At 41.5% G+C, this 13,420-nt stretch overlaps 1 protein-coding gene across 1 annotated transcript in view; it reads left to right on the top strand.

Moving 5' to 3' along the window:
- Positions 1-8,193, top strand: part of C15H12orf42 (chromosome 15 C12orf42 homolog) — a 148,939-nt gene extending 140,746 nt beyond the window's left edge. The window contains exons 5-7 of the mRNA XM_034643408.1: positions 3,791-4,174; positions 7,666-7,793; positions 8,096-8,193. Coding sequence (XP_034499299.1) covers positions 3,791-4,174; positions 7,666-7,793; positions 8,096-8,134 — 551 coding nt within the window. The 3' untranslated portion in view covers positions 8,135-8,193. The remainder of the gene's footprint in view (positions 1-3,790; positions 4,175-7,665; positions 7,794-8,095) is intronic.
- The last annotated feature ends 5,227 nt before the right edge of the window (positions 8,194-13,420 follow it).

Here is a 13,420-nt window from a genome sequence, read left to right as displayed (position 1 = left end):
TTCTGTGGAACACGTTCAGCTCTGAGGCTTATTTTACTGTACCTTGAAATCTCCTGTCTGCCACAATATTGCTTCTAATGAAATTAGCAACAGATGGAAGACCTGAGAGCAAGATGACAGGCGGAGTCGCCTACACATGAAAAGAACTCGCAAACCTGGGATAATGGGAAGAATTTTTTTTAGCAAACAACACACCACAAAACAAGGGCCTCGATTAGTGAGAAAAGTTGGAGGGGTGGCTGGGGGAGCCACAAGAATGTGGGCTTTCATGGGGGCGAGTTCCAGGCATTGGGCCATAGGCAGATGCCCTTTCTTCTTCGGCACATCAGAAACCCTGCTGATAGCATTGACGACGGCCCGAAGCATGGACCCTAGGACCGTGTCAGAGCTGTGGTCAGGTGCCACCGCTTGTTAGCTGTTCCTGTGCACACTTCTATCCCTCCTTTCATCAAAACCAGTTCCCGTAGTTTGCTCTGGCAATGCCGGCATTGACTGTGTGGGAGAAAAACAAAACACCCTCAACATCTAAGACATGGGTCCCCACCCCAGCTTCTGTGATGCATGGTGAGTGGTGTGGACAAGGTGCTGACTAGCTGACTTCAGTTTTCTTCTCAGAAAAATGAGGAAGCAAAAGGGTTGTTGTCAGACTCAAGGGGGATTACTGATGGGAAAAGAAATAAGATGTAAAGGAGTGTACAAGCTGTAAAGTGATAGAGAATGCTGGTTTTTGAAATGAAGACTTGTCCAGTGTCTGTGGGATTGAGAGGCTCTGGGTTGCTGCACTAATGACCATTTTGCTGTAAATCAATTGGTCAATGTAGTCTCAAAATGATCCATTTTGTTGGCCTGGGTAACCTTTTGTCATTGGCGTAGTACCTGGTATCTGATAGGAGATCGATAATTATTGGTTGAATAACTAAATAAGCATAGTCACCACCTGTCCCAACACCATATAAGGAGGCTTTAATAATTATTCCCCATATTTAGTATTACACATATCCATGTATATAATATACTTCTTATATTGCAAATACAATGTTACTTATTTGCCCTTTTTTTCTTCTTCTTTTTTTTTAATGATTTTTTATTATATTATGTTAGTCACCATACAGTACATCCCCGGTTTCCTATGTAAAGTTCAATGATTCATTAGTTGCGTATAACACCCAGTGCACCATGCTATACGTGCCCTCCTTACTACCCATCACCAGTCTATCCCATTCCCCCACCCCCCTCCCCTCTGAAGTCCTCAGTTTGTTTCTCAGAGTCCATAGTCTCTCATGCTTCATTCCCCCTTCTGATTACCCCCCTTTCTTTATCCCTTTCTTCCCCTACCCATCATCCTAGTTCTTATGTTCCATAGATGAGAGAAATCATATGATAATTGTCTTTCTCTGCTTGACTTATTTCACTTAGCATTATCTCCTCCAGTGCCGTCCATATTGCAGCAAATGTTGAGAATTTGTTCTTTCTGATAGGAGTAATATTCCATTGTATATATGGACCACAGCTTCTTAATCCAGTCATCCGTTGAAGGGCATCTCGGCTCCTTCCATGATTTAGCTATTGTGGACTTACTTATTTGCTCTTCTAATAATCAAGGAAATCTCTGTTGCAGAGGTAGTGAGATTCAGGCTCCTAGAGGTGTTTTTTAAAAAAAGATTTTATTTATTTGAGAGAAGGAGAGAGAGCACGAACAGGGGGAGGGGCAGAGGGAGAGGGAGAAGCAGACTCCCAGCAGAGGAGGGAGCCTGATGCAGGACTCAATCCCAGGACCCTGAGATCATGACCTGAGCCGAAGGCAGAGGTTTAACCGATTGAGCCACCCAGACGCCCCACAGGCTCCTGGAGGTATTTAAGCAGAGGTGGATGATGAGGGTGGTGGGGTCAGCCTCAGATGATCTATGAGATCTCTTTCAACTCCTAACTTCTAGGATGTGGAGGTGTGTGAAGTGTCCTTGAAACTTCCATCCTGTCCTTGATGTTTGAACAATAGAACAAGGGCAGATCAAATGGCGATGGTTCTAATGCTATAGATTTTCCTTTGGGATCAAGAGTCCCAGAGCTGCTGTCCTGAAAGATTCTAGCTATTGCTTTGCATTTGGGAAAGCCTGGTGCATTTGTGTACCATTTCGAATTCTGGGCTTAAAATGAAACGAGGCAATCAATTAAAATGAAAACAAAGCTCAATCTTCCTAAAGTGTTGGAGGTAGACAAAACTTCTAGAACTCTAAAATTTGCTTACGCACAAAGCTTGCACATGCATTCCCATGGTGCCCAGCTGAATATTTATAAAATCATATTCTGAGATGAAGATGGTATGAAGGGACGCAAATGATACTGTGACTTTTATAGGGCTGGCTGTGGGCCAAAGATGCAAATTGATGGCCTGTAGTGATTCAGAGAGCAGATGTGTTTTGTGGAGCTCACGCTGTGTTTTTTCAAAAATTGAGTGAGTTACCAACATTGAAAAATGGTAAGTGTTTACATATATAAAAAATATATTTCTGCTTCTCCTGAGAATCCAGAAAAATCTGTCTACACTGGGCCCACCTGCCCTCACGGCAACATATAAGGCATGATCTGAGAAGTGGTTAGCCCCAGTTGACAGGACATATACTCCCAGGGTACCCTTCCTTGGCCCTTTGTCTCATTTCTATTATCTGCAAACCCTCCAGAGGCATTTGCTTTGATTCCTCCTTTTGCAGACAAGGGTGTGGTTTAGGAGGAGTGTGTCCTGGTCGCTAACATGACCAGCATCCTCTTTGCCCCTTGCCCACAGCTGGAGCACAGGGAATAGGAATCTTGCTAAGACTTTTTGCACCCTGGCACCGTTCTGACACACAGTAGAACTCATGCAATAGATTCCCTTCCCCTTCCCCTTCCATACTTCCCACCTCCTGGTTTTTCCACTTTTCTACCTTTTACTCCCCAAATCCGAACATCTTTTTTTTTTCTTTTTTTAAGTATGAAAAGGCTGCTGTTAATAACTGCTGTGGGACAATAGGAACTGTTGTGGATACCTGTTCCCTAGCACTGCTGTCATAAAGAATCACAAATGGGATGGCTGAAAACCAAATTGTTTTCTCCCAGTGCGGGCAGCCAGAAGTCAGAAATCCAGGTGTCAGCAGGATTGACGCCTTCTGGAGGTTCTCACGGAGAATTCCTTCCATACCCTCTTTTGAGCTGCTGCTGGTTGCCGTAATCCTTGGCGTAGCTTGGCTTGGAGATCCCACACAGCCGTCCCTGCCTCCGTCATCACGTGGTGGTCTTCTGTGCGCCCATGTCTGTTTCTCCTTCCGACAAGTATGCTCGTCATATTGGATTATGGCCTCACTCTAACAACCTCAACTTGATTGCACCTGCAAAGACCCTATTTCCAAATAATTCCCAGGTGCAGAGGGTTGGGACTTCCACATATCCTCTTGGGGACACAGTTCAACCCATTAACCTCAAACTAGCTTTCTGACCTATAAAATGGAGGTAATAATAGCATCTGTCAGATACAGTTCGTGTGAGGACTGATTGACCAACATGTCTAGGCCTTCACACAGTGCTTCCAACAGAAGCACTTCCAGCCTTCTACCACCCTTGCCATATCCTTTCCCTCCTCTATTTCTCCCACTTAGGCTCTCAGGTCCTTGGCTTCTCTGTCTTTTCTGTTTGCTTGGTACAGAAATGTGAAACAAACAAATAATCCACATATTGCTCGATTTCATTCTTCCTACCATTAAACTCGAAGGTAATACTGAAGTGCATTCTTTTAAACTAACATGCTTCCCTTTCGCAGTGTCTCCAGGAAAGATTCAGACTCCAGTGGCGTGTGAAAGCCTGCTTTGTGCCCACCCGCACACCATCCCCAGGTCTCCTGTGGTGAGTGTAGCTTCTTCGGAAGAAGAGAGCCATGGAGAATCCAGCTCCTCCCGGTCACCATGCAATGAATGCGATGGGACCCTGGTGATCCCCACTGTCAGACGAGAAATTAGGAGAGCCAGAGGAGCACCCAGTGAGGCCTGGAGCAGTCCCATTTTGGCAAAGCACGTGACAAAAAAGCCTGTTAGATCCCAGTCAGTCATTCCCTTGCACCTGGAGGCTGCAGGTACGCACATCAGTAGGCACGCGAGACTTCAGAACCCGCCCTCCCGCAATTCCAGGGGAGATTCTGCCCCACTCGGTAAGGATCACTTTGTGGTTCTTGGGTTTTGTTTTTGTTTTTAATTAATTATTTTAGAGAGAAAGAGCACAAGTGGGAGGAGCAGAGGGAGAGAATCTCAAGCAGACTCCACACTGAGCTCAGAGCCTGATGTGAACCTGAGATCATGATCTGAGTGGAAACCAAGAGTCAGATGCTTAACTGACTGCACCACCCAGGCGCCCTGACTTCGTGATTCTTAATTCTTTGTTTCTCTCTTCAATTGGTCACACTTTGTTTTTAATTTCATATAAACAGTAAAATTACTGGCTCAATGGCAGATCCTATTCTAGAAGGTTCTATAAGAGCTATATCAGTCAGTCTTGAATGGAAGTCTACTTGTTGCCAAGTATTGTATTGGAGGAGGGAACAAGTGTGATTTGATGACAAGTAATGTGATGATTCAGGTATTGCACCAGATAATAATGATAATGACAATTATTGCTGTCATGGTCAATCCAGCTCTCATTTAATTAGCTCTCACCATGTGCCAGACAGTGTGCTGAGCATTTCACATTATTTTATGAAACCCTTTCATAACACTTTTAGGCAGGTAATGCCATTATCCCCATTTTACAGGTAAGGAAACTGTGAATTCATAGCACACGATAATGTATATGATGACAAAGTGTCTCCAAATTGCTCATAGGAGGGATGAGTAAAAATAAGGAAATGGACCAGAAGGAATAAGCTCTGAAACCAGGGACACCTAGGCTCAAATCTCCACCTTCTCCCATTTCAATTCTGTAGCCATGATCAGTCCTATACATGTTCTTTGAGCTCAGTATTTTCATCTGCAAACTAATGACAATTACTGTCTTGAAGAGATGTTGTAATTAGAGGATTGATATAAATGAAGTTCACTGAAAACAGCAGGGACCAAACAGCAGTGGGGGTGATGGCGGTGGTGTTTATGGTGCTGTTGTTCAGACTGGAGGTAAGAAAATGGGAGTAAACAATGTATATTCCAGATGCTCTAGAACTGTCATGTAGAAGGATTAGATTAATTTTATATAACTTTTTTTTGGGAAACTTTTTGGGTAGATTTCACTTCATATGTTTATGCAGTTTGTTGGAATTGACCAATAGAAGAAAGAAACAGATTTTTATTCAATACAAAGGAGAATTTTCTTTGAACTAGAGGAGAATGTCCTGCTTGGACTGGATGTGGCAGAGGAGGGGCTGATAGACCTCCTACCAAAGATGCTCATTCAGAGATCGCTTCATTTCTGGGAAGCCGGGCTTGAGGATGGGATGCTGAGGATACTGGCTGGTCAACATTTTTTTTGTCTTACTATGTATAAGGCCATGTGCTAGAATCTGAACATACATCTTCAGTTTTGATCCACGTGGCCATCCTCTGAGACAGGAACTGCTATCTTCCCACCCTTTAGATGCAAAATCTGAAGCCCATGGAGACTCTGTAGCTTTAGGGCTGGAGCCAGGATTCAAGCCCTCCATTGCGACTCCAGGTCAGAGTAGAACTGTGCTGATTTTAAATATGACGATAACAGCTCTTGGGTATTGAGCACTAGATGCTTTACTTTAAGCATGCACTTCTCTCAGATACTTAACTAGTTTGCTTTTTCACTTCCTTCAAGTCTTTTTTGAAATTGTCACTTATGTGTGCATTATTTTTCCACTTTGGGTTTATTACCAGCTGACACTTACTCAGTTCTTCATTTGCTTCTTTAGTCATCTACATTCCCATCCCGATCCCCTTTCGCCACAACTAGAATGTGAGCTCTGTAAGTGCAGGGATATCGCCTGCTTTGTGCTTCTCTGAATCGCCAGTGTCTAGAATACTGGCAGGCATATAACAGACAAATCTAAATGAACAAATAAATGAATGAACAAACTTAATCCTATTAGTGACCTTGTGAAGTAGGTAATACAATCCTCAGGGTTCAGGTAAGGACAAAGAGGCTTAGGCCAGATGATGTGCCAGGATTTGCATCTACGATGGTCTGACACCAAAGCCTTGTTGATTCCATTACACCACACTCCCTCTCTAAGAGCGTCTGTTACAAAATGCATCATTACCGAATTGCATTCAGGGAAGGAATTCCTATTCTTTCTTATGGCACAGCCTTGACCCGTCTTGACCTGCCTAGGTTATATTCTGTGGCTCTAAATTCCAGAACCACATCCATGTTCTCTTACGGAATTCTCTTGCACTGATCATTGATAGCAATGAATTGGTCATCTGCCACAGCTGCAAGTCCAAATCCACAAACAGCTATTAAGCATCTAGTTTTCAGAAAGTAGTGTTTGGCGTTCTGAAAGCTTTTACTTACCTGGAGATATTGAAATGCCATTCCACCTTTATCTCCAGGAAATAATTTTTATACTGAAAGATCAAAGTCACTAAAAGTCTTTCAGCGTTTGACTTGGGTAGGTTGAGTGTATAGTGAGAGATGTCCAATACATACAAGGCATAGTATGTAATGAATTAATTGAATTGCCTAGATATGGACTAGCTGTTTGACACCCACTGTAAAGAAGGTACTGTGCATTTTTAATCTCATGCATAATTTTTGAAATGTGAATGCTGTGGATTGCTCCAAATATTCTATATATCTACATGCTATTCAAAGCCCTTTAAAACTTGTGGAAAGTGATTTAAAGCACAAAAATTGGCCTAATTTACTACTGAAGAATTAGACTTTATATAGGTCAATGGGTAGAATTTCTCAGGGAAAAACTTTACATAAGGAAATATATATATATATATATATATATATATATGGAAATGTGGGTGGAATATATATATTCTTTTACAGTATTGGCTGTATTACTGTAAAAAAATCTCAACTTTTACATAAAATTATTTGACTGGGGAAATAAAGAAAAACATCAAACTGACTATTAATATTAGTGTGTGTGTGTATATAGACCTGGATCAGATTAATTCCTTCATTGTTTTAATTTTCATCTGTTTGAAACTTCTAAAACTTTCAGAATATTCCCTCTTGGGTCTTTAAATGATCAGTTGGACATCTACATGGGCTATGGATCCGTTTGCTTTGCCTGCTCTCTCATTTCACTTAATTTTCCACTCAAACTTTTCCCTGATTTAGAATTTGTGGCCCTATTTTCATCACCAATTCTTCTGTTTCCTCTCTCTCGAGCCGTTTCGGACAGCTTTCCTTGAAATAAAAAGTTTTATGAGGAGTCTGTAAAAATGATTTTTTTGGAGAGGGTGCTTTTAAACAACAGGAAAGGAATAGATAGCATTTTATTTTCTTAAGGAAATGCCGGGAAAGCACGCAAGGGGAATGAATGTCCGGGGCTTCTCTCTCTCTCTCTCTCTATCTCTCTCTCTCTCTCTCTCTCTTTCTCTCTTTCTCTCAGCACACTGCAAATGTTGATTTCTCACACATCCAGTTATCAGCAGAGATTTTCTGCAAGTCGCAGCGGGGCGGGTAAATTCCGCACGCTTCAGGGCCACTCCTCCCTTGTCTGCCTTCCAGGTCCCGCAGCAAGGCCTTACACGGCCATCGGCCTCTGCAGGAGAAGCCAGACCCCCTTGGCCTCGTCGGGGGTTCCCCGGAGCTCCTCGGAGCCGGAGCCGGAGATGGAGGACAGGAAGGCAGCCCCAGTAGGCGCTCAGGCAGACCCCCATCTCCAAAGCCGGCCCCTGGGCGCGCCCCTGAGTCCTGCCAGAGGAGGCGCGGTTGCCATGGCACCGGAGATGCTCCCCAAGCATCCTCATCCCCCACCCCCGGGGAAAAGGGGGCCCAGGGAGGACGCCTCCCTTCACGGCAATCTGGCAGGAGCGCCCCTTCCTCTGCTCCCCAGTACTCCCACCCATTTCCCTTCAAAGAAGTTAATCAAGGTTTGCTCTTCTCCCCCACCCCCCCCGCCTGCCCACCCCAGCGTTTCCATACGGTTTGTTCACAGGCCTCTCCTAGGCCGGGGGTGAAAGCTCACTTACACTGACCGCTGCGAGGGAATTGTCCGCGGGCGCTGCCCATCTTCCAATCAATGCCTGCCCACGACAGAAAGGACCTCAGATGTACGGGTTTCCACAGAACCATTGTTAGGCTTTTGTGAAGCAGTTTTGAACCTAATAAATAATGTCAAAAGTCTCTATCGCAGCCAAAAATGTTCCTTTTGAAGCATTTCTAAGAGTATTTTTGTTCTGCGGTGTCTCCCAGTGTCACAAAGAATTTGTGCCTCACAATGGGGATGGGGTACATCGCGTGCCACTTCGCAATGTGCCTGCGGGGATCGGACCCCTCTTTGTGTTGCTCGCACAGGTAAACGGTCTCATTTGCCAACTTGAGCTCTGGTTTAAGGATGTTTTCTAAGGGCCTTTTGAGTCTCTAAATAGAGGTTTGGAAAACATAATTGAATGTCTGTAATTTAATAGTTAACATGAAATTTGATTACTCCTGATGTGCCTCGGGGAATTCTTCAGACTGTGTTAGGGTTTTTATGTCAGAAACCTGAAGCTGGCTGCTCCGCTGAGGTCTTGAAACACTTGGAACTCAGTTTAATGCAAAAGAGATACTGAGTTTTCCTATTTTGGAATAAACCTTAGGTAACATTCTATCAAATTGGCCATTTTAGGCAATATTTTTTTACTTCAGTTAACGTAGTTTCGACAGCACATTTCACCATGCTTTAATGCAGAAACTGACTTTATCAAATGATTTTATGTTTTTTTTAAATGTAGTATTCTTTTTTTCACCATTGAAAGAGAAACACGATTCAATGAGGCCGATACACCCATGTGTACTTATGCACTCAAGTTCTTTGCGATTTTTCCCCCAGGCTTGATTCAGAGAGTCTGATAAATGGAGTTTATAAATCCTACTGCATTTTCCCCCATTCAGTTTGAATTCATAGAGTATGCCCGTATTCAAGACTTACCACCAAGTCTACAAGTCCAAATTTAAGTCTTCAAGTTTTAATAGGAATGAAATGTCGTAACTCGTAACTGCTTAACACATAGAACTCTGTTTAGTCCTTTGAGGTTGACTTGATTTCTGAGCATTCCCTAGGGGGTAATGCACTTTAAAGGAAAACAAACAAACAAACAAACAAAAAACAATTCCCAGGCTTTAGAGCATTCCCTCATCCAGACTATGATTATTTTTATTATTTATTTATTAACACGATTTTATTGTAATAGAGCAAGCAGGTTATCAGGGGTGGTGCTGTATTTCCCTAAGGGGATAGCAGCATCTGCTACCAGAGTGCACATGACAATCCCAAGTTCAACTTCATACCATTTGGTTGGAGAGAATGTGTGGATAAATTCAGGGCTTTATGTGAAATTTTGATTCCAGGATATTTTAATTTCCTATTTATTAATTAGGACCACTGATATTTTTTTTCAGATAAAGAAATCATTGCTTTGCTTGAAGTGATTTTAAAACAACTAACCAGAAATCTGTAATGGTCAATTGCAGGAGTAAGAAATGTTTCCGATATAGTAAATCTATTCTCTCATCTGTGGAAGTGCAAAATAGTGAATTTACTAAAAATACGATAGAGAAGAAGCAATTCTATTCATAATGGAGAAAGGAGGTATAAGCAAAAGATGTGAAATATGTGGTATACCATATTTTATCTTTTAAAAAATTTCTTTATTTTTTAGAGAGAGAGAGTTCAGGGGTGGAGGGTGGGCAGGGGCAGAGGGAGAGAGAATCTTGAGCAGACTCCAACACAGCGTGGAGCCTAACGTGGACCCTGAGATCACGACCTGAGCCAAAATCCAGAGTCAGATGCTTAACCCACCCAGGCACCCCAATATACCATATTTTAAAGCAGTTCCTCAAAGTGTGTTCCACGGAACATTGGAATTAGAAAGATGCTTTATGAGATGGGGAGTCTATAAATAGATATGTCTGAGGGATGTGGTCCAAGCAAACTCTCTCTAAGAGAGTCACAGGAATATATTAAGGAGCCCCAGAAATTACATCATAAAAAAATGATGAACTCTGTTTAGCCTAGTGTTTATCAATTTTATTTGATCAGGAAATCCTGATTTTTATTTATTTATTTAGAGGTACACACACACACACACACACACATATTTAAAAATAACAGCTGCCAATATCTTGTGCACTAGTTCCTGTGGAACTAATGTGAGAAAACTTTGCTCCAACTCTATTCTAAATATACCAAAATTCATGTAAACTGGTAGGGTTCAAAGGATTTCTCTTCAAAGGTAGTGAAGAAAGAAGAATCAGAGCTAAGAAAGTAACCCTTAATAAGTACCTCCAGGACCCCATTCTTCTTTGGAGGAATGTCTAGCTGTTATGGTTATTTTTTCTCCTTTTGGGTGCACCTGGTTGGGAGAAGGTTAGTCAGTCCAGCCATGACCCTGTTTTGATAGTGATGGATGTGGAGCATTTCCAATGTGACTGTGAGAGTCAGGGGGCCATTCAGGTTCTCCTGAATGATGACCACTTTTGTATTAGAACTTAGTCATGAATACAGCAATGTGAATGTAGTTAAATCTTTCCCAGTGCTATTATTTCTGAAAACACTGCTGAATTAAACAGCCATAATTGAGGATGAATCAATTTTAAGATATAAATTATATATATTTATTTATAGTACTTTCACTGAGGAATAGAATAAAGTCCTATGTATAAAATAACTGTTACTAAGATTCTGAATTACAACTTGCTTATATTTCTTCAAGGGTGTCTGATTCGACTTATGATACATTTATTATGCATACTGTAAGTGCCTTCTAAGGAAGATAATATGCCACTTTAGCCAAAAAATGTTTTTCTGAAAACCGCATTGGCAAATAGATATTGATAATTTTTTTAAATGGATGCATTGAAGAAACTAAGTATTTAACACACTCTCTAGTGAATGATGTTTACAAATGAGGATTCCTTTTATAATATATAAAATAAGCAATTACAATGACAGATAACATTTATTGAGTGTGCATTATGTATTAGGGACTATTCCAAATGGTTAGTAAATATTAATTCATTTAGTTCTCATGATGGCTTTATGAAGTACTCATTATTACTCTTGTCTATTTCACTGATGGAGGAAGCTTTATTTTTAGCAGTTGTAAGATACACATGTATGTGTAGAGACACCCATATACACACATATAAGCTTTAAAAACTATATTATTATATGTTATGCAATTTTATTTCATTATAAATGTATATTATATACTGTATTATTAAAGCTGACATATGTGTATGTATGTCTCTGTGTGTATTCCACTTATACAGATAGCATCTATAAATCCATACACCATGCTCTCGCTGCCTAAGTGAGGGAGGCATAGAAAGTCTATTTATAGATCCCTTTCCTTCTGATGACAAGGTGCAGAATGGGAGTTGGTAACTGTGGGTTGACGTCATATAATATGTTTAAACTCTTTGAAGAGCAAAGTCGGGCCAGAAACTTATCAAATAGTTCTTTTTGTCTGACACGTCATCACTGTGAATGAAAGCTCCAAAAATAAGGGTAGAGAAGATAGTTTTGAGGTCCATTAGAGATGGCAGCACTTTTTCAAGGCAGCACTGGAGCTCACTGACGTCAGACTTGTGGAAGGGATGGGATGTCACAGAATGAGGAGTAAGGAAGAGCTAAGGTGTTGGGGTCCATCTAGATCCAAAGAACCAAGAATGCATTCTGGTAAATGTGACCTGAACTTAGGCTCCCTCCATCTTTTGGCTGGAGTTTCTTCACTGTGAAATGGTGATGACATCTTTTGTTCACTGCAAAGGTGAATTTGGGAATTAAGTTTTCTATCACATCAAAGCATTTTGAAAAGTAAGAGAACATGCAAATGGAAGTTATTCTTTTGTGACTAATAACAATAACTGCCCTGAACATCAGCACTGGCTATGCAGGGCTAAGTTAGGGCCTTGGCATCCAAAGGCTGCTCACGCTGACAGTAGTAAGTATTCTTTCTGGTGACCATGCGACCCATCACGTCCCTCTCTGAGAAGCTTTTATACGCTATATTCTTTACCTTGTCTCAGTGCTGTGGGGTAAGCCGTAGTATCCCATTTACTGACGCAGAAACCGAAACAGAGAAACAAAGCAATTTGCTGCAGTGATGATTGCCGCCAGCAGAGATGTTTGCAGACATTCCTTATTAAAAACAATGTACATTGCTGAGAAATTATCAAATCATTCCATTTAGAGCCTCCAATTTAGAAAAGTTCAGTTCAGAGCACAGAACGCCCACGGCAGTCTCTATCATCACATGCCATCTTTTGGTCCAACTTTCTCCAAAAGTCTCAAGCTACCCAGATAGGGGCGGAATAAGGCAACGTTTTTGTAAACTACAGATGTGATGTGAAGGATTCAAAGTCACACAGGGACCCAGGAAAGAGTTTGTTGTCAGGAGAAGAATTGACATTAAGAAAGACACTCCAGCATCCGAAGATGGGTGGCATCCCTCCCACATGGGTCAAGGTCGTTGTGAAATGGAAGCTGCTGCATCAGATCTTCTGCACAAGTTCGTCCCTGTGTCTGGGCTTTCTCTCCTATTGCTTCCTCCATGCACACCACCCTGTGTTTTCCCACTCCTATGGGAATCAATCTGATTTTTAAGTCAGTGATACCAGGATCAGTAATTGTAAAGTGTCTGTTGGGTGCTTCCTGTCCTACGTAGTTCTTGGAGAGATCTGAGAAGTGTGAATTCACTCAACCGCATTTATCGGCCATTCCCCAGGCGCCAGGCACTGGCCTTGGTGTTGGGGATATTGACTGAAAAGGACACTGTCCTTTTCCTTGACAAGCTCACCCTGGTCTAAGACTCAGCTCTTTCATTCATTCATTCTATCGAATTTAATGAACACCCATGATATTCTTGATAACTTAGTGGTGAAGAGCCGTTTTGGTCAAGTAAAACCTAAGGGGTGAGACATGAAATAATGACACGATGATGTTAAGGTCTATAATCCTTTAATCAACATTCAGAAATCCAAAATCTTGGAAGATTGAAAATTCTTTTATAACTCATTTGGCATCGGCTATGACCCGAACTGGATTAAGGCAATGTGTAGTTATGTCTCACTTAGTGTGAATAGTCATGTATTTTGATAAAGATGCATAATTATATGATTATGGAGTGTTACCTTGGACCCTAATGGATAGTGTTACATGAAACATAATTTATGCACCATTATAAATACATAGTAAACTATATAATACATAGTTTATGCACTATCGTATACAAAAACATTCAAATTCCCAAACTCAACCTGGAGGGTTGTGGAGAAA

The sequence above is a fragment of the Ailuropoda melanoleuca genome, chromosome 15 (assembly GCF_002007445.2).
Source record: "Ailuropoda melanoleuca isolate Jingjing chromosome 15, ASM200744v2, whole genome shotgun sequence".
Classification (NCBI taxonomy): Eukaryota; Metazoa; Chordata; class Mammalia; order Carnivora; family Ursidae; genus Ailuropoda; species Ailuropoda melanoleuca.
The sequence above is the reverse complement of the archived record's forward strand: the minus strand, read 5'-3'. Positions and strand labels throughout refer to the sequence as shown.